This window comes from Haliotis rufescens, unplaced genomic scaffold (genome assembly GCF_023055435.1).
Source record: "Haliotis rufescens isolate VD_foot unplaced genomic scaffold, xgHalRufe1.0.p SCAF_30, whole genome shotgun sequence".
Classification (NCBI taxonomy): Eukaryota; Metazoa; Mollusca; class Gastropoda; order Lepetellida; family Haliotidae; genus Haliotis; species Haliotis rufescens.
In genome coordinates, this window is record NW_025964002.1 from 3,302,811 (window position 1) to 3,323,568 (window position 20,758).

The 20,758-nt window shown below is 40.8% G+C and overlaps 2 protein-coding genes across 4 annotated transcripts in view; one reads left to right on the forward strand and one right to left on the reverse strand.

Annotated features, from left to right (window-relative positions):
• Window positions 1-734: 734 nt before the first annotated feature.
• LOC124147243 (uncharacterized protein SCO4629-like) lies at window positions 735-6,929 on the reverse strand. Its single transcript, XM_046517897.2, has 3 exons — window positions 6,736-6,929; window positions 5,243-5,366; window positions 735-1,674 (listed from the first exon to the last, which is right to left on the reverse strand). The coding sequence occupies exons 1-3, from the start codon at window positions 6,913-6,915 to the stop codon at window positions 1,214-1,216; spliced, it is 765 nt and encodes a 254-aa protein (XP_046373853.2). The 5' UTR covers window positions 6,916-6,929; the 3' UTR covers window positions 735-1,213.
• A 558-nt stretch (window positions 6,930-7,487) lies between these two features.
• Window positions 7,488-20,758, forward strand: part of LOC124147277 (kinesin-like protein KIF15-B) — a 55,704-nt gene continuing 42,433 nt past the window's right edge. The window contains exons 1-7 of one of the 3 annotated variants that reach the window (XM_048380418.1): window positions 7,488-7,592; window positions 11,343-11,364; window positions 11,749-11,926; window positions 13,966-14,042; window positions 15,093-15,130; window positions 17,161-17,261; window positions 18,468-18,647. In XM_048380418.1, the coding sequence (XP_048236375.1) occupies window positions 7,586-7,592; window positions 11,343-11,364; window positions 11,749-11,926; window positions 13,966-14,042; window positions 15,093-15,130; window positions 17,161-17,261; window positions 18,468-18,647 (603 nt within the window). In that variant the 5' untranslated portion in view covers window positions 7,488-7,585. Of the gene's footprint in view, window positions 7,593-11,342; window positions 11,365-11,748; window positions 11,927-13,965; window positions 14,043-15,092; window positions 15,131-17,160; window positions 17,262-18,467; window positions 18,648-19,441; window positions 19,620-20,758 lie in introns of those variants that run through there. The other 2 variants (XM_048380419.1, XM_046517950.2) reach the window with 2 other exon arrangements.

A 20,758-nucleotide genomic window follows, 5' to 3' on the forward strand; every position in this document is an offset into this window, starting at 1 on the left:
CGTCGATGTGTTTCGAACATTTTTGCTGACGAAATAAATTATAACACAGACGTCAAACGTCAATTCACAGAGGACATCGTTCCAATTCAATTATTGATATGGTCCAGTAAATTCAGTAGCGACTGGCGAGCACCAGCGTGAAGTGCTGTCAGCTGCCAGCAATCGTTGTAAGACTCGGTGAACAACTTAATGAAAGAACCAATTATCAATCAAGTGTTCATAAGAAAAACGTTTGTTTGTTTGTTTGTTTGCCGCACTCAGCAGTATTCCAGCTATATGACGGCGGTCTGTAAATAATCGAGTCTGGACCAGACAGTCCAGTGATTGCCATCACGAGCATCGATCCATGCAATCGGGATACGATGACATGCATCAACCAAGTCAGCGAGTCTGACCACCCGATCCCGTTAGTCGCCTCTCTCGACAAGCATAGTCGCCTTTTACGGCAAGCATGGGTTGCTTAAGACCTATTCTACCCCGGATCTCCACGGGTCCACTGTTTAGTTTACATTCTATCTATCCAACATCACGTTCAGGGTCTTTACGAGTTACTGAGTATACATCTTATAAGTAAGCAAGTGAGTGAGTGAGTTTAACGCCGCTTTTAACAGTATTCCAGTTATATCGCGGCGTGTCAGCTTAATGTGGGAGGAAAGCCCAAAGTGATGCAGGTCTCACACGTTTACCACTTCGGTGAAACCAACGAGCACGGTATGGTGCTGACAAACCTAGAATCATAATCGGGGCGAACTGGGATTCGAACCCACAATCATAGGTTTCTGGCGTGCCCAAGGGACGCAACTCTGCACAGCGAATTGTGGCGCCTTAGACGACTGGGCCACCCGTGCCCCCCAAGTAAGCAAGTAACGAGGAGTGTATGTAATGTCTGTACCATCTGCTCTTCCAACACATTTGTGGTTTCACAAAGAAAAAAAGACGTGAATCTACTAACCGAGTGTGCATTGTAGTGTTGAAGTAATATCCCGTCGAGTGAGTGCGTGAGATGGGTTTAATGTCGTATCGAAATATCACCTCGTGGAACGCCGCGAGTGGCCATCACACCTGACGTTAACGTAACCATAGAAACGAGATCGCTTTATTACAGGCGACCCCAAAACCCTTCTAAGTAAGACATAAGTGTATCTATAAAAAATGTACAAAACGAAAATAATGGTCATATATGACGTCGCATATCAAGAGAGTCATGGCGACGTCAGATGAGATTGTTGTTAAAACACCCAAGGTCTTTCAGCGACTCGTAGGCCTCCCATACATCATTGGGTATATCCTGAGGGATCTGGAAGCCCTTCTCGGGGTATAACCTACATCTCTGCATACATCCCATTATCACACCGATGACGTCATTTAAAGACCCGACTTCCTTATTTGGATATGCCTGGAGCGTTATTTCCGGTGACGTCACCATTACGTCCATTGACGCTGCTCCCTGAAACTGTTTCATGAAAGTGGCATAAGCCCTACGTTCATGATAAGGAGTTGTCACCAGAATGATTTTCTTGGGCTTGATGTTGAGAGATTCAAGGACTGTGTGAGAAAACGCAACATTCTCGCCTGTGTTTGTGGCCTCGATCTCCAGGATGATCTTGTTCTCTGGGACCCCAGCTCTCACCGCCACGTCACGGAACACTTCTGCCTCCGGTCGGTCCCATTTCCCTGAAAACACGTACACAAGGTTGAGGAGGCAGAAATTTAAAAAATCAAACCCATTATATCAACGTCTACCTTTACCTTCATACACCGCATTATGCAGAGATATTACCTCCGATGGTTGTTGGTTGGTTGGTTTGTTGTTTTTACGCCGCACTCAGCAATATTCCAGCTATATGACGGCGGTCTGTAAAATAATCGAGTCTGGACCAGACAATCCAGTGACTGATATCATGCGCATCGATCCACGCAATTGGGGTCGATGGCATGCATCAACCAAGTCAGCGAGCCTGACCACCCGATCCTGTTAGTCGCCTTTTACGACAAGCATAGTCACCTTTTACGGCAAGCATGGGTTGCTGAAGACCTATTCTACCCCGGATCTTCACGGGTCTACCTCCGATGGAATCATGTTCCACCTGCGGCCGTCTCCGTGGTCTAGTGGTAGAGCATCCGCCCGGAGAGCGGAAGGTCCGGGGTTCGATCCCGACCAATTCTAACTAAAAGACGTTAAAAGATGGTACTTGTTGTTACCCTGTATGGCGCTCGGCATTTACAAGGGCTGGTCGGCTCAGAGTCGGTATACTGTCAATCTCATTAAAATCAGATCTTAGTTCTCGCTGCCGCTAAACTAAGATCTGAGGACATCCCATTACGGGTCACGTCAGACCGACCTTTCGCAAACTCTGACGGACCAATGGAATTCCTGACAAGAAGCCGACATTAGCCAATCAGAAGGCTTTACGGCACATATTTCAAATTGGCGACTACGCTTCGAAACATATTTTGACAAATTCACGCTTAAAAATTTGAAACCTGAACAAATGAACATTCTCGAATGGCTAATATATGGTCTAGATTGTATAGGTTCAGTCGTTAAGTTCGTAACTATCGTTCGGAATACCCCGTTTTAAAGTTTTCGCAGGCTGCATGATAAGAAATCACATTCCGACTGTCACTTTCATGATCTGGTAAGCGATGCTCTGATTGGTCGGAAGAGAGTTCGTTTTGACGTGACCCCTAATGGGATGTCCTTAGATCTTTGTTAAGCGGTAGCGAGAACTAAGATCTGATTTTAATGAGATTGGTATACTGTGAGTGGGGTATTCAGGGTAACTGCGGCATGGTAAATCAGTGGGCTGGCATACAAAATCGGAAGGCAACTTTTTCTTTTATCAATAGTCTGAAGCATAATTATGTTTTTCAAGAACTTTCGGGTTCCTTACCCACTACCTGCATCACTTTGGGCTTTCCTCCCACATCAAGTTGACACGCTTGATGTAAGGGACTAGTACTTTAGCCATTCCAGGGAATTAATCGAGGGTCACCGACGAATATGACAATCTCTTGGGGAGGGTCATAAAATATATTACACATATCTAAGGGAGTCATAAAAAATAATTGACATCTGAAAAAAGAATATACAAGATTTTTGCAGTGATTCGGCGACTGTTTTCGGCCTCGTAACGTTTTGATAACCTTCGTAAAAAAAATGTTTTCAAATCGAGTTTTCAAGTGTATACTTTCTTTTGCCCGGCAGTATATTTTGGGATATGGTGCTGAGTCATAATCGGCCAGGAGTCATTATCGACCAGGAGTCATAATCGACCAGGAGTCATAATCGACCAGGAGTCATAATCGGCCAGGAGTCATAATAGGTAGGAGTCATAATCGGCCAGGAGTCATACTCAGCAGGAGTCATAATCGGCCAGGAGTCATAATCGATAATCGGTCAGGAGTCATAATCGATAATCGGCCAGGAGTCATAATCGGACAGAAGTCATAATCGGCCAGGAGTCATAATCGGCAGGAGTTTTATAAGGTTAAAATGCGTCTCAAAACATTCGAAAATGGTAACAAAATTGTACCAAATAAAATCGTTCATAACTGCAATGATGTGGTTGTATTATGCATATTAAGTTCGTGACAGAACTGTAATCTAGGAAAGAATTAATAGAGAAAGGACATTTCACATTTATCAGAAGAGTATTCTGGACATTTCATGTTTATCATTTTATTTGTTCCATGTTATCGTCGATTAGTCCATGAATCAGCAGAGAGGTGAGATACTTTTCATTTGTGGAATCCGGAGTGAGCCATAAAATCAATAGAAAGATGGTCAATTGGCCACGTAGGCTTCGGTATTTTTCCGATTACGACACATATGAGTTCATGGTCAGATCTAACTTTTAACGAATCAAATTGAGACATTGTTATGACAAGGGGGCACGGGTGGTCTAGCCGTCAGTCAATCAATCTTTATTTCAAGTACTGAAAAGGCCATAGGCCTATAGTACATATATACATACAGTAGCGATGGGTACAATAGGAATTACTTATATCGTAACAAAATATCACATCTATAATGCAGAGGATCTGATGTTCATTGCATGGTTTATATCAATGAAAGATATTTTGTTACTGTTTCATTTTGAGATGACATGAGAATATAAATTTTGTCTATTCTAGGATTCAGATAAAAATATGTATGTATGTATTCTTTTCTGATATTTGCATACAATGGACAGACTAGCAAAAAATGGTATTCATCTTCTATCTCTTGGCAAGTACAATATTTACACAATCTGTTTTCCCTTGGTATCGCTAAATGTCTACCTTTCTCTATTAGAAGGTCATGAGAACTACACCTGAAACGGGATAGTGCGGAATTTCTTAACATTTATATCCAAAAGATATTTTTCAGTCAGAATGAATGATTTAAAACAGGTGTAATGCTTTAACTTATTGTGTAGTTGTATCTAGTATCTAGTAGTAGTCTAGTCGTCCAAAGCGCCGCGATTCGCTGTGCAGAGTTGCGTCCCTTGGGCACGCTAGAAACCTTTGATTGTGGGTTCGAATCCGGGTTCGCCCCGATTATATTTTTGGTTTGCCAGCACCATACCCGTGCTCGTGGGTTTCACCGAAATGGTAAACGTCTGAGACCTGCATCACTTCGGGCTTTCCTCCCACATTAAACTGACACGCCGTGATATAACTGAAATACTGTTAAAAGCGACCTTAAACCCAACTCACTCACTACATGTGACAAAGAAAAGTTAGACACGACTCCTTTAAAAAGATACGTTCAACACTAGCTGAGGGGCGCGTGTCTGGCAGTGACTGAAGCAGATCGATATCACTCTGTTTGTCCAGTCTATGACGAGTCTAGCCTGTCTTCTGTGGAAGTTGTCTTTGATGGACTGAAGGGTTATTAAAAGTATGTGAGTATAACCTATGTCTTGTGTTTACTCCTGGTGTATGCAAGGGCCGGTACATGAATGTGGATTGAGACAGTTCGGAGTAAGAGTCGATAGACCAAACACGCCTTGACTAAGATTCTGACAAGACTTACTTTGCCTATGAAGCCAAGGAACGACAATAACGTAGGTAACTGTAGTAGGGCTGAGTTTACCCAAAAACGCAGTTACGACAGGAGACATAATCGGCCAGGGGTCATAATCGGCCGAATCTGGGATAATTATCGCTACACAAAGAGGCATCGCTCTGCACATGCAGCGAAATGCCATTCACATTTAAACACTTTGCAGACAAATATCAGTTTATTTATTTTTACCTGTCGTCAATGTCCCATCCCTCCCGGAGAACATGAGCCAGTCCGCGAGACCTTCCTTGAACAAGTGCGCAGCGTGCTGGGCTGTACGTATGTCGTTGTTGCCCAGTCCGAGGATGACATCACCCTATAAACGGAAGCACCACACATGACCGGCAGTTCAATAAAGTGTAAACCTTGTGATTGTCACATGAGCTGTATTGATCAGTCAGTTGTTGCACCCATTGTCCAACTAAACAGATTTGTCAATAAAAAACATATTCATCCCTATGTGACGTTTAAGGTGAAATTTATACATCTAATGATGGACTGAAACAGTGTCACCATGGTGACGGACATGCACCGCATGCAGTTTGCTCTATAAACCACATCAGTATGTGATTAAACGTCAATAAAAAATTTGTATGTATATGGCGTTTGACTAAATATTGTATTCGTCCCATACTGAACCATACGAATTAAAATATCAGTATCTGAGTGCGGCGTTAAATAATAAACAAATATTAGTGTTTTAATCAGTAAACGTGTTTAACTTTCCACCGACCTCATCTACTATCGTAGTATAAAGAGATACAGGGTTAGAAACTAACAGTTTTTGTCCACTAGTCCTTATAATGATAACATATAGCAAAACCCTTAAAATGGGCCAATTTCTACTTGTCCTGCGGATACCTTTACTATTTGGCAGTTTGGTAAGGACTACAGGACTAGTGACAATTTCTAACGCTGAGATACGTATTTCATCTTAGTATACAGAACTACATCTCAAACATAAAGAAATATATGTAAAGGGCTAAAAGAAAGATTTTTTTCTCGGGCATCGGCGCGTCACTTTAAACCCTGGGCGTCCTTTGTCATCTTATTGTTTTCAAAATATATTTTTAAAAGTCCCATCTCCTTCCTCGTGTTTGAGACGAATGTGCTGGAGCAACATCTATTTGGCATGCAGTCTAACACATCAAACGAATAAATAGCACGTGAAAGGATAGGGTTATACATATTTAAAAATAAATAATGATATCCTTTTTAATTACAGAAATGGAACGGTTGGATGGTTCTGGGACGAAGATGCCCTTTATATTAACATGACATAACATGACAGACAGGCGTGTATCACATTCCTGTAATTAAATATGAGGTAGTGGCTCATCTGTGGTGTCGCAAGCACATTATATCGTTATCGACAAACATATAGAAACAGACGCGTACACAATGCTGTATTGGACTTGCATTATTATATGACTTGCATTAACTTCGGAATTATGTGGATATAAAGAAGTTGAAATACACTATTATACTAACATTGATAAATTAATATTATATGTTAGCGTGTCTTTTTTTAATCTTGAGGATATTAATTTAAAAGAAAGGTTTTTAAAATACAATTTCCATACTAAAATTAATTTATAATTCAACGCCGTGCTATTCATTTTTTAATTTGACCGTTATGGCTAAAATGTGAAACCTGTATGGTTGTGTTTAAGGTCGGCACTCACCTTGCTTATTTTCTGGTTCATTAACATGAAATTCCACATCTTATGTGCCCATGTCAGAATATTGTTCTCGATTTTCATCCTGGAGGATTTTCCAGCTGAGCGAGGAAAATTTGCCTTATCTGAAAATGTCTGTACTAAGGTATTGTTGCCGCCTCTAGTGAGACACGCACAAAGCCACATCGCATTTATATGTCGACGTCTGGTCAGCTGATTGCTCCAACATACGTCACTTGAATACAGCGATCCCCTTTGTTTATGTCTATAAATAGATCTGGCTTCGCACGTGATTCGCTTATTTAAGATTTAGGATCAACTCAACTTTCAGGAATATTTCTTCACAATAAATAAATATGTCGTAACAAATCTCAGAATAAAGTGCAAAGAATAAATTTGTGTGTTGTTACTTGATTGTCACGGTTAATTAACCGTATGTGAATACCTTTCCCGATATGCAAATTAGGGGATTTCCACTTGTGGTGGTTGCTATTTTTAGATAAGCGCCCTCCGTTCACGAAGCTTATACTTGCTGCTATTTCCCTAACCAATATGATATACATCATTAAAGAAGCTGACCCAATTCATATCAACGGTAAGATAACACAGGTGTAGATATTTTTGTACTGCCTGTTTGTAATAGTGATATAAAGATGCTGGCATTTAAATGTACAATTTAGACGGTTACTAAGACTGATTGGCGTCCTCTGCAAGAAGCATTCATATGATGTAGGAAAATAGGTTTCTAATTGAGAGTCTCGCGATATCTCGCAGGGGGCGCTAAATTCGAAAAGTCCGCCATTTGGTACCGCACTGACAACACAGAGTAGAAGATTGACTGTTTTGACTATTCATTATGTCAGGTTTGTTCATCAAATGGTTACAGGCTATTTTCATTCCCCATTAAACACATCTCAGCAGCTTAGATTTGCAAATTGGAAATACCATGCCTGGTGACAGCAACACTGTTACTATCAGTCCGGTGTTCAGTGACACCCAGCTGGTCCATTTGCTGCTACGCCCACGGGGGCTCTGAGTCCGGATAAGTACCCAGCATCCCATGCTTGTCGAAGGAGGCGACTGAACTGATAATCTGGCTGTCACATTGTGTGTAACCTTGATGATTGTGCCATCGTACCCGGACGGCTTGGCTGATGCTGTAACAACCAATGGTTTCACTCTGTTTACAAACCGCCTAAATAATGTCGCTGGAATATTGCTGGTCGCGGCGTAAAACAATATTCTGCAAGCTTGACAATGTGGGCGTGCTATGTTGCTGTGTATTCTTGTCAACACATTCCTTTATTTCAATCACGTGATGTAGGGTCCAGATGTCTTGACTGCCGGACCCCATCGCTACTCTGTTAGTATCTTTCCTACTCATAGAATCAGTTGGATTGTAAACATTATATGCAGTGGTTAGTTTATCAGAGTAAATACCAAATTTTAATATGACGCTACCACAGAAACTATGTATCGATACTGTAAATATTATAAAGTTCATCAAAATTGTCATATGACTTATCCAAAGTTCCCCCTTGTCATTTTATATGACAAAATAACTAATTATAAAAACAAGATGGATTTACACACCCCCCTTCTAATTTCTTTTTGAAGCAAATGTCCATAACACACTAGGTCAGTAGTTTATTGATCATTATCACTGCATTTGTTTAAAAGGCTTTTTGCTATACATATGATACGCAGCCTGGCAAAAAAGATTGATTCCGGTAATTGGAATTATCGTCAATGGAAAGAAATATTAACGATTATCGATATGAAAGTTGTGTCATCGATTAAATGTAACAAAATCTATTTGGATGAAATTAAGTTTAGATTTACAGAAACAGACTTGTTATTGTCAATAACGTCAATTGCTGAAGATTGAAAGTAACTGTTTTTGTTATATCTCAAAGGTCTACAAAGTAATCCCTGAATCAATGTGCCACCACTCACCAGTGGAGTGAGTGAGTGAGTATGGTTTTACGCCGCTAATCGAACCCGGGTCTTCAGCGTGGCGAGCTTTAACCACTAGGCTACCCGACCGCCCCACCAGTGGAGTGAAATATGTTGATTTCTTTCTGACTCTTTTTTGCGTGTTTGCTTAAGTTACTTCCCCAATATTTATCAATAGCTGATTGATATTTTGTTAACGATTATCAGTCTCTATGATCTGTATCGATAGCCAGCCCTATATGATCCATATCATGACTTAAAATAATTTTCCATTCCATGTTCTGATGTTTGTATCTTCATGATCTAGGATTAGACATTTAAGTTGGGATAAGTGAAATATAAGAAACGTATTTTAGAAACGTGTTGATAATGTGACAGAGTATACTACTGGAAGAAACAATTTGTTACATGTTTTCCTCCAAGGCTAGAAGACCCATTAAGATCCGGGGTAGAATAGGTCTTCAGCAACCCATGCTTGTCGTAAGAGGCGACTAACAGGAACAGGTGGTCAGGCTCGCTGACTTGGTTGATGCATGTCATTTGTCCCAATTGTGTGGATCGATGCCCATGATGCCAATCACTGAATTGTCTGGTCCAGACTCGATTATTTACAGACCGCCGTCATATAGCTGGAATATTGCTAAGTGCGGCGTTAAACAACAAACCAACCAACTAAATCCAAGGCTAGATACCCTTCCACCATTTTGGTAATGTGTGCTCTATTTGTGTGCAAACGGCTTTGTCAATATTGGTCTCAAATTTTCCATTTTAACTCAAATCATGATAAAGCATGGCAGACACAATAAGGGGAACTCACCGAAAACTATCTGCCCCATGATCAAATCAGGACCAGACAATCCAGCGATTGATCCATGCAATTGGGATACGATGACATGCATCAACCAAGTCAGCGAGCCTGACTACCCAATCCCGTTAGTCACCTCTTACGACAAGCATAGTTGCCTTTTACGGCAAGCATGGGTTACAGTAAACCTGTTCTACCCTGGATCTTCATGGGTCACGAAGAAAAGTTATAATGTGTGTTTGCTTAAGTTGTGGCACCTTGTCTGGCATCGGGCCGTCATTAACTTTTCATTTACCATATCTCCTCTTTGGAACTGAATCTTTGTGTGAACGATCCCAGCTGCGGTGTCTCTAAAATAGAAATAGGTAGAACTACTATGATATGTCAGCTTTGTATGAATCATGTGAAATCTAATTCAGTGATAGAGCTACATTATAATTTTATAACAAGTACTTTGAAGAGACATGCTAACGGCAGTGATCACAAACAAATTATTGAGGCCAATTATATAAGACATCGGATGCCATGCAAAAATTCTGTGTATCGCTAGCGTTACTTGTGGACAGTGATTCTGCATCAATAACCTGCATACCATGGGGTTTTAAGTTAATGATATCCCTCAAAGTGTGTCCCCATTGGTTTTGAAAATGACCCCATGGATTTATGCTGAAGGGGTCCCTGTCCCCACTTGTTCAGTTTCTGGGCACAACATTGCAAATGTGTGAATGGGTGAGTGAGTTTTATGCCACATGTAATATTCCAGTAATATCGTGCAGGGACACATTACTAGGGCTTGGACGATACACCAACTGTGCGATCCAATACGTATCACGATACCTTGCTCACGATCAGATATGTATCACGATAATTGCATGTGCTCTTATCTGTGGCGCAAGCCATCTTTTTCATAGACAGGATGACCAAATACCTGGCCCACTGATGATTTACAGTGAGGAGTGTCAAGTATGGCACAACAAATGAAAATATTCGTTTTTACTATTAACTTGCACTACTGATCAGTGTTTAGTGGAACAGTTATTAAAGCAAACATTTAAGGTCAAAATCGTTAATTTTTACTTAGTGTGTGACTGTGATTGATACTTGTATCAAGAAGTAAAGAATCGCGATCCACCGATGCATCTGTGTATAGTCCCACCATTACATTTTACCCATGTGTGGAATCGAGGCCGGCATTACGACCAAACTCTTTAACCACAATCCTACCCTACCCCTCTCGGGTGTAAGCAGTTAGCATTATGATCAGGATGGGGACATTTTCAGCCCAGATGATACCTTTATCATTTACATTGTTTAACTTTGTGTGGCTACATTATGAAACAAAGACAGTTAGCATGGTTAGTAGAAGCGAAACGATACATTGGTGCACTGGTACATCGTGAGATTTCGTGCGCCGATACGATACACAATACATTTTTTCTTTAATGGTAGAAGATGATACACTTGCTGAAATACATCACTGCTCGTTTAATGACCGAGCATTTTTGTCTGTCAAAAATTGCAAAATGTGTTGTAATAATGTTCACTTCTAAAAGTAGCTGCTACTAACATGTGTCTACAGCCAGCTTTTCCTTTTGAACCTGTCTGAAATATTTAGTCAAGATGTTTCCACGCGATTTGAAGTAAAGATGCATATCGTGATGCGTATCGTAACGTGACCTTGCTGTGTCGTTTCATCCCTACTGGTTAGATTATGTAATTTTCATTGATTTACCCAAATGTGTGGCAAATCACATACATGTCAGTCATAGAGTGTAAAATGACATTTTACCCTGAAGTCCACGTCTCACTGAGCTAATTTAATTGAAATTCATGATTTTATTTATTTTTTCAGATAAAGGCGGCCACGATTCCAGGTATTTTTCATAAATATTTTGTGTAACCATGGTAACAGTCAAATTTTTATATTTTTTTATTTGGTAAACATGGTAACCTCTGTTTTAACAATACAAATTGTTTTGAAAATTGTTTTAGAAATTGCTTCAATGCACTAGTTCAGCAGGGCTAGACACAGCCATTAGCCCAAGAGTCTGAAGTTGAAGGATTACTTTTTCTCAAATCTACATGTATGACATAAATTTAATATGCCATGAAACTGAAAATATTCATTGATTTCTTTGATTTCATTTATTGTCCGACCCAACAGAGAATGTTCCTAGAACACAAGTAATGAATTACGATGATACAGATGACCTCGTGACTCACATAACAGAACATCATATTTGTTGTCATTTCATCAGTGAAGGCGACTCCATCAAGGTATTTGTACGTGTGCGACCTCCAGACAAGGGAGATAATGAGCTGGGAGCACAAAAGGCCATTGAGGTGGACGACCAACGGAACTCGGTCACAGTGCGGGCCAAGCCTGAACCTAAAGTATTCTCCTTCGACAAAGTTGCGGATATCAACATTACGCAGGTATGCTGTCTCAATTATTCATCTAATATTCTCCATTCTGTTATGAAGACCCTGGACTCATTCTCTGCCATAGCTTTGTTTCGAAAATGACGTCTCTATCGCTCTTATCATTAACATAGTACAGAATATCTCTGGCTCAGAAGCTTGGTATTAGCAACCTATTGAAGCTCTTCCTCTGAATGTGATTTCAGCGAACATATATGTTCAAGTTTTCTCTGACTGCGACTTTGGCATACATATACGTTCAAGTTTCCGCTGAATGTGATTTCGGCATACATTTATGTACAAGTTTTCTCTGAATGTAATTTCGGCATACATATACGTTCAAGTTTTCTCTGACCGCGACCTCGGCATACATATACGTTCAAGTTTCCGCTGAATGTGATTTCGGCATACATTTATGTTCAAGTTTTCTCTGAATGTGATTTCGGCATACATATACGTTCAAGTTTTCTCCGACTGCAACTTCAGCATACATATACGTTCAAGTTTCCTCTGACTGTGATTTCGGCATACATATACGTTCAAGTTTTCTCCGACTGCAACTTCAGCATACATATACGTTCAAGTTTCCTCTGACTGTGATTTCGGCATACATATACGTTCAAGTTTTCTCCGACTGCAACTTCAGCATACATATACGTTCAAGTTTCCTCTGACTGTGATTTCGGCATACATATACGTTCAAGTTTTCTCCGACTGCAACTTCAGCATACATATACGTTCAAGTTTTCTCTGACTGCGACTTTGGCATACATATACGTTCAAGTTTCAGCTGAATGTGATTTCGGCATACATATACGTTCAAGTTTTCTCTGACCGCGACTTCGGCATACATATACGTTCAAGTTTCCGCTGAATGTGATTTCGGCATACATTTATGTTCAAGTTTTCTCTGAATGTGATTTCGGCATACATATACGTTCAAGTTTTCTCCGACTGCAACTTCAGCATACATATACGTTCAAGTTTCCTCTGACTGTGATTTCGGCATACATATACGTTCAAGTTTTCTCCGACTGCAACTTCAGCATACATATACGTTCAAGTTTCCTCTGTATGTGATTTCGGCGTACATTTATGTTCAAGTTTTCTCTGACTGCGACTTCGGCAAACATTTATGTTCAAGTTTGTGCCATTGTACAAGCATGCCCGTGGTATCCTTAGTCAAACCAAAAGACTTTTAGCTGGCAAATATGTTTCCCTGATTTGAGGAAGTGACCATGCTGCTAGGTGTTCTAGTTGTATATGAGATGTGCAGCAAGGCAAGTTGAGCACTGGACATCTGGCTGCTTGTTTCAGTCGTGAAGGAACTGTGTCATGTCACTGGATGGCTATGTTCAGCCTTGTGTCATTCAAACCAGACTCAAGACAATGCCATCTTGTTGACTGGGTCCGCCTATATATGGAGAATCTCACTCTCCCACCAAAATGTATTATCACAAGTTGATCAAAGTTTTGCCAAGGTGTTTTAAACTTTTATCAATGAGTGTTGATACAGAGCTCCAGATAACTTTTTGAGCAACTGAGTTTTTACTTTTACTCTAGGGTTTCTATATTAATTGGGTCATTACATTTTTCATTAGGTAACCAATACCTTTCAGTCATCTATTCATCACTCTATTGTGTATTTCCCCAAAAGTGTGAGCATTTTAAGATTTAAAACAAATACAATAATGATTTAGATGTATCTCCCCATGATAAGTGCTCTAAATATATAGGCTTGACTCGGAAAGTTAATTTGCTAGTAATTGTGTTTCGGAAATAAGCTCCTGTGTACGCATGCTGAAAACGCTTCGTTGGGTATTTATGCATGCTGTTTTTATACATTTGTTATACATGTGTTTCTGTTAGCAAGTTAATTGTAAGAAATGTTTGGGATTTTTTGACATTTTCAGTCATTCAACTTCCTTGCCCCAGGAAGATGATACCTACTGTCCCATGACGTGGCATGTAGTTGGTGATGTTATGTTCAGATGACTTCATCAGTTACATATCATCTGAGAATTGAACTAAACTTAGAATGTATCTGATTTCAGGAAGCAGTATTCTGTGCAGTGGGCAAGGGGATCATTGATGGCTGTCTCAACGGGTACAATGGAACAATCTTTGCCTAGTGAGTATCCAATCTGTACAGTGATGCTGACCTGTCCAGCTGCACTCCAAGTCAGAGTTTACTGGTGAAAATGTAGGAAAGGACCGTTTATATTTGTGAAAAAACGCACTCATGTATGATACGCGGCCCTAATTATGGGCCATTAAATCCTTGAAAAAATTTTCTCGTGTATAATACGCTCTGACTTTTCTTAAGTATCTTTGGAAATGTTAAAGTTTTTGAAAAATGAAACATGTTTTACAATTAGCCCTTCTTTTTGCCCTGTTGAACATCGGACATGATCAGGTAAGTCAGCTAAAATAAGTGAAATGGCAATATTTCGATCAAAGAGATAGAATCGAACATGATGAACATGACGAAATTGTTGAGACAACATGGACTACAGAAAATCAAACTTGAGTCAAAGACTTGTTCCCTACATGGAAGTCTCTATAGCCAGGCGTTTTGACATCCTCTATACCTCCAGGGCTCAGAAAACCTACACTAACCCCACAATCCATACTTTTTCATGTTGTGTGTATAACCGAATGTGCTTGTAGTGAAGTGAGCCAAATCTAACTCTCATTCATATGAACACATGTGATCACTTCCATTACAAGTGTCTTGCTCAATTTTTAGATTTTTTAAACTTGTCCTATCTCACACTATGCAATTCTTCTTATTCTTCGATCCTGGTGTGGAAACGTCCTGAAACAACGTTTCCAGCTTCAAAAAACAACTCCCCCCAACACATCCAATACATCACTATGTCACCACTGTGATCATGGGTCACGCACCACTGCAATCCCGTGCGACACGATCCCTGCGATCTGATCACCTGACATATCCAGCACCCTCATTCTCAATCTAGAGTGTAGTGGCTGGTGTAACTGTGATGCAGGGATGCTTGGGTGGGCATTTAGAGTGTGAGGTAGGATAAGTGCATAAATATACAATTTATTTGAAAATTTTCAAATTTTAAGACTTATCCTATCCGATGCCGATGCTGTCACTTCTAAATAACATATAATTTCTAACCCTGCATCTCTTCTTCCTTCTTCCTTCTTCCAGTGGGCAGACTGGCAGTGGCAAGACCTTCACCATGCTGGGTAGGTGGGGAGACCATGTCTGTAGTGTGTATATAACTGTAGCAGAGGTGTGTCAGGTATTCTGTAGACAATAACAGGGATTGGTATGTCTATTGTAGTGCTCACAGTTGTGAATAAAGTTAAAAACCTCATGTCAAAGGGGGCACGGATGGCCCAGTCGTCTAAGGCGCCGCGATTCACTGTGCAGAGTTGGGTCCCTTGGGCACGCCAGAAACCTATGATTGTGGGTTCGAATCCCGGTTCGCCCCGATTATGTTTCTCGGTTTGTCAGCACCATACCCGTGTTCGTGGGTTTCACTGAAGTGGTAAACGTCTGAGACCTGCATCACTTCGAGCTTTCCTCCCACATTAAGCTGACATGCCGCGATATAACTGGAATACTGTTAAAAGCGGCGTAAAACCCAACACACACACACAATTCATATATATATCAATGAAAGGCTGCACTGGTGCATGTATCATATATATATATATATATATGAAACATGCACCAGTGCATGTATATGAAACATGCACCAGTGCATGTATTTGAAACCCAACACACACACACAATTCATATATATATCAATGAAAGGCTGCACTGGTGCATGTATCATATATATATATATATATATGAAACATGCACCAGTGCATGTATATGAAACATGCACCAGTGCATGTATTTGAAACATGCACCAGTGCATGTATATGAAACATGCACCAGTGCATGTATATGAAACATGCACCAGTGCAGCCTTTTATTGAAAAATGCAACCTAATATTTTTGTCTACATGCACCAAGAATTTGACTTTTTGTCTGACCATACTACGTAACGAATCCCTGTGTTATGTGTAATTCATGACACATGACACAGTCTTCAGAGGTCTGAGATTTTACTGATTTAGACGAGGTAATGAATCTCTGTTCCAACTTTGGTAAATTTATGAGACCAGGGTGCAACTTGGTTTTGTCTGGTGCAACCAGCTTTTCATGTCAACATTCACCTGCTGCAAGTTAAATCAAGTTCCTTAAATTGTGCCCTGCTAGCTTAGAAAAAGTTAAATATAGCTTCATTCACCAACACATGCACTCACTCACTCACCAACACATGCACTCACTCACTCACCCACTCACCCACACATGCACTCACTCACCCACACATGCACTCACTCACTCACCCACACATGCACTCACACACTCACCCACACATGCACTCACTCACTAACCCACACATGCACTCACTCACTCACTCACTCACTCACTCACCCACTCACTCACTCACCAACTCACTCACTCACCCACTCACTCACACATGCACTCACTCCCTCACTCACTCACCCACACATGCACTCACTCACTCATTTACTCACTCACTCACTCACTCACACTACCACTCACTCACCCACACATGCACTCACTCACTCACCCACACATGCACTCACTCACTCACTCACCCACACATGCTAGCTTAGAAAAAGTTAAATATAGCTTCATTCACCAACACATGCACTCACTCACTCACCCACACATGCACTCACTCACTCACCCACACATGCACTCACTCACTCACCCACACATGCACTCACTCACTCACTCACTCATTCACTCTCACTCACTCACTCACCCACACATGCACTCACTCACTAACCCACACATGCACTCACTCAATCACTCACCCACTCACTCACTCACTCACTCACCCACCCACTCATTCACTCACTCATCCACACATGCACTCACTCACTCACCCACACATGCACTCACCCACTCACTCACTCACTCACTCACCAACACATGCACTCACTCGCTCACCCACACATGCACTCACTCGCTCACCAACACATGCACTCACTCGCTCACCCACACATGCACTCACTCGCTCACCCACACATGCACTCACTCACTCACCCACACATGCACTCATTCACTCACTCACTTGAAGTCTCAGGAAGAGACTTGAGTCGTAGTTGTAGTTATACAATGTCTCCCTTTAAACCCAAGTGTAGTTTGAAGGAGTTAATTGTTTCTAATGTTTACTTCCAAACTTCAGGGCCGTCGGAGGACTCGGAGAGTTTTCAGCATGAGCTGCGCGGGGTGACTCCGAGAAGCTTCGAGTACCTCTTCAGTCACATCAACCGGGAACAACAGCTGGTGAGCCTCAGTACCAGCTGGGTCTGGTCTATCTGTTCATTAATGAATCGTTATCATTTTCCACCAACATCAAACAAGATGCCATAAAGCATACTTCTCAGTCCCTGATTCATTGACATCATTTCTACAGTGAAATAAAATTGAAAGCATGTGGGATTTTATATGTTAACTAAATCATAAGAGTTTGAAGAAATATTGATTGATTTCAACAATATTTAACTTTGGGATATATTGTATATAACCCAGGTCAAGTTTACTTGCTAGAGTACTATTGATGTTAACAAGCTATCTGTTTGTATCATCATCATCATCATCATCATCATCATCATCATCATCAGGGGGCACGGGTGGCCCAGTTGTCTAAGGCGCCGCGATTCGCTGTGCAGAGTTGCGTCCCTTGGACACGCCAGAAACCTATGATTGTGGGTTTTAATCCCGGGTCGCCCCGGTTATGTTTCTAGGTTTGTCAGCACCATACCCGTGCTCGTGGGTTTCACCGAAGTGGTAAACATCTGAGACCTGCATCACTTTGGGCTTTCCTACCACATTTAGCTGACATGCCGTGATATGACTGGAATACTGTTAAAAGCGGCGTTAAACCAAACTCACTCACTCACTCACTCATCGTTATCATCATCATCTTCATCATCATCATCATCATCATAGAAAATGCATTTGTATAGCGCAAACATTCATACATCCTGTATGGTCTTTCAGTCTGCAGCTTTAGTCATGAGTCCGAAGGCCAAGTCCTGTAAAATTCTCTTCAGTCGAGTAAGCTCAGCTAATAATAGTCCGGCAATAACACTAAGTTTAACTGAAAATGATGTTAAGAGCCAGGTTCGGGGTAATAGACTCAAAACATTTTCCGCCATATGATGTCATAAGGCAAGTAATCAAAAGCCTAGTTCAATAGGTGTGTCTTCATCTTAGACTTAAATTCAGTTGGAAGACTTCATGGCCATCGGCAGAGTGAAAGGTCTATAATCCGGTGAATTCAGGGAACGTGATGTTTGTAAGCAGGTAGTAGATTTTTTAAGTTTCAAGAGATTTGACATCACTGAGCTACAGCTAGAAAAATCTAGATATGTAAGAACATATTTCAGAACCAGTGTGAGATGTGTGTGTAACTAATTGTCATTGTTATATTGATGTAGATGAACGTGATGTGTGAAAGCTGTTATACCTCTTTGCCTACACTTGCAGCATGGGGACAGGAAGCAGTTCCTGTGTCGATGTTCGTTCCTCGAGATCTACCAGGAGTGTGTGTACGACCTCCTTGACCCCTCAGCGGAAGGCCTTCACCTTCGTGAGAACATCAAGAAAGGCGTGTTTGTCGACGGCATCAGCGAGCAGGCAGTGGCAAGTCCCAGTGAAGCATATGACGTAGGTAGCTCCGAAACCACATCAATGAGAACCTTCGTGTATTTTCAAAATTAGGGCTAGGTTGGTTGGTTGGTTTTTTGTTTAACGCCGCACTTAGCAATATTCCAGCTATAAGACGGCGGTCTGTAAATAATCGAGTCTGGACCAGACAATACAGTGATTAATATCATGAGCACCGATCCACGCGATTGGGATTGATGACATGCATCAACCAAGTCAGCGAGCCTGACCACCCTATCCCGTTAGTCGCCTTTTATGACAAGCATAGTCACCTTTTACGGCAAGCATGGGTTGCTGAAGACCTATTCTACCCTGGAATCTTCACAGGTCTTAGGGCTAGGACAGTGAAGATGCGAGCAGGGAGTCTGGGTTAAAGTATTGATCCCAGCAACCTGTGCCGGCTGTAAGAGGCGACTATGTGACTTAGATGATTGAATGTCATTGTATCTCAATTATGTGGATCCATGCCTGATATCAGTCACTGGATTGTCTGGTCCAGATTGATTATTTACAGATTGAGATGGCAATTCTCTCAACAGCCTTACATGCTCTTTATTATTTTCATTTGGTTAATTATGTGCCATCATCATGATCATACCCTGAAGATATTCGACTATGCTCATAATATCAATCACTGGTTTGTCTGGCCCAGAGTTGATTGTTTACAGGCACTGTAGTATAGCTGGAATAAAACATTAAAACAACAAACAAAACATGATTGTACAAATACCAGGCTTCCGAAAACAGCCAAAGTCTGTCACCAGCTTGTAGAATTATATAACCAATTGAAGACAAAGACTGCCATCCTGACTATTGTGTAATGCTGTGTGATGTCACTAAAGCCTCTGATTGAGGAAGACAAGGTAGGCCTCACATACATAACAGAGTTGGGGCTGAATGAAGGTCACAATCTGTGGTTTTGAATGACACTGTGCCTATCACTGCAGTGTATTACAAGGACTTGTATGTTCAGTGAGTATTTAGTTAGTCCTTTCTTGTTGAGTGAGTATTTAGTAAGTATTGTCTTATTTATTGAGTATTTAGTAAGTCCTTTCTTGTTTAATGAGTGTGTTGAAATCCTTTCTTGTGTATTGAGTATTTAGTAAGTCCTTTCTTGTTTAATGAGTGTGTCGTAAATCCTTTCTTGTGTATTGAGTATTTAGTAAGTCCTTTTTTTTGTTTGTTGAGCATATAGTAAGTGCTTTCTTGTTTATTGAGTATGTCGTAAGTTCTCTCTTGTTTATTGAGTATGTCGTAAGATCTCTCTTGTTTGTTGAATATGTCGTGAGTCCTTTCTTGTTTATTGAGCATATAGTAAGTCCAGTAACTCTGCCACTGTTACCATGGTTACAATGTTCAGCAAGTCTGTCACCTTGTTTATCCCATGAATGTTTTGGAAAGCTCGACCATGTTGAATCTATGTGCTGATGGCGTTATGGTATATTAAGATGTGCTGATGACATATTAGTGTGTAGTGACGGCGTTGCGGTATATCAAGATGTGCTGATGACATATTTGTGTGTAGTGATGGCGTTACGGTATATTAAGATGTGCTGATGACATATTAGTGTGTAGTGATGGCGTTACGGTATATTAAGATGTGCTGATGACATATTAGTGTGTAATGATGGCGTTACGGTATATCAAGATGTGCTGATGACATATTAGTGTGTAGTGATGGCGTTACGGTATATTAAGATGTGCTGATGACATATTAGTGTGTAGTGATGGCGTTATGGTATATTAAGATGTGCTGATGACATATTAGTGTGTAATGATGGCGTTACGGTATATCAAGATGTGCTGATGACATATTAGTGTGTAGTGATGGCGTTACGGTATATTAAGATGTGCTGATGACATATTAGTGTGTAGTGATGGCGTTATGGTATATTAAGATGTGCTGATGACATATTAGTGTGTAGTGATGGTGTATGTTAAGATGTTCTGATGACATATTAGTGTGTAGTGATGGTGTATATTAAGATGTGCTGATGACATATTAGTGTGTAGTGATGGCGTTATGGTATATTAAGATGTGCTGATGACATATTAGTGTGTAGTGATGGCGTTACGGTATATTAAGATGTGCTGATGACATATTAGTGTGT

What these genes read in the sequence shown, in the direction of transcription:
- LOC124147243 (XM_046517897.2), bottom strand. Translation starts at nt 6,915, where the DNA reads ATGTGGCTTTGTGCGTGTCTCACTAGAGGCGGCAACAATACCTTAGTA. An exon ending in TGAACCAGAAAATAAGCAAG is followed by an intron (nt 5,367 to 6,735) that starts GTGAGTGCCGAC and finishes TTCCGTTTATAG; the next exon opens with GGTGATGTCATCCTCGGACT. An exon ending in GGATGGGACATTGACGACAG is followed by an intron (nt 1,675 to 5,242) that starts GTAAAAATAAAT and finishes ACGTGTTTTCAG; the next exon opens with GGAAATGGGACCGACCGGAG.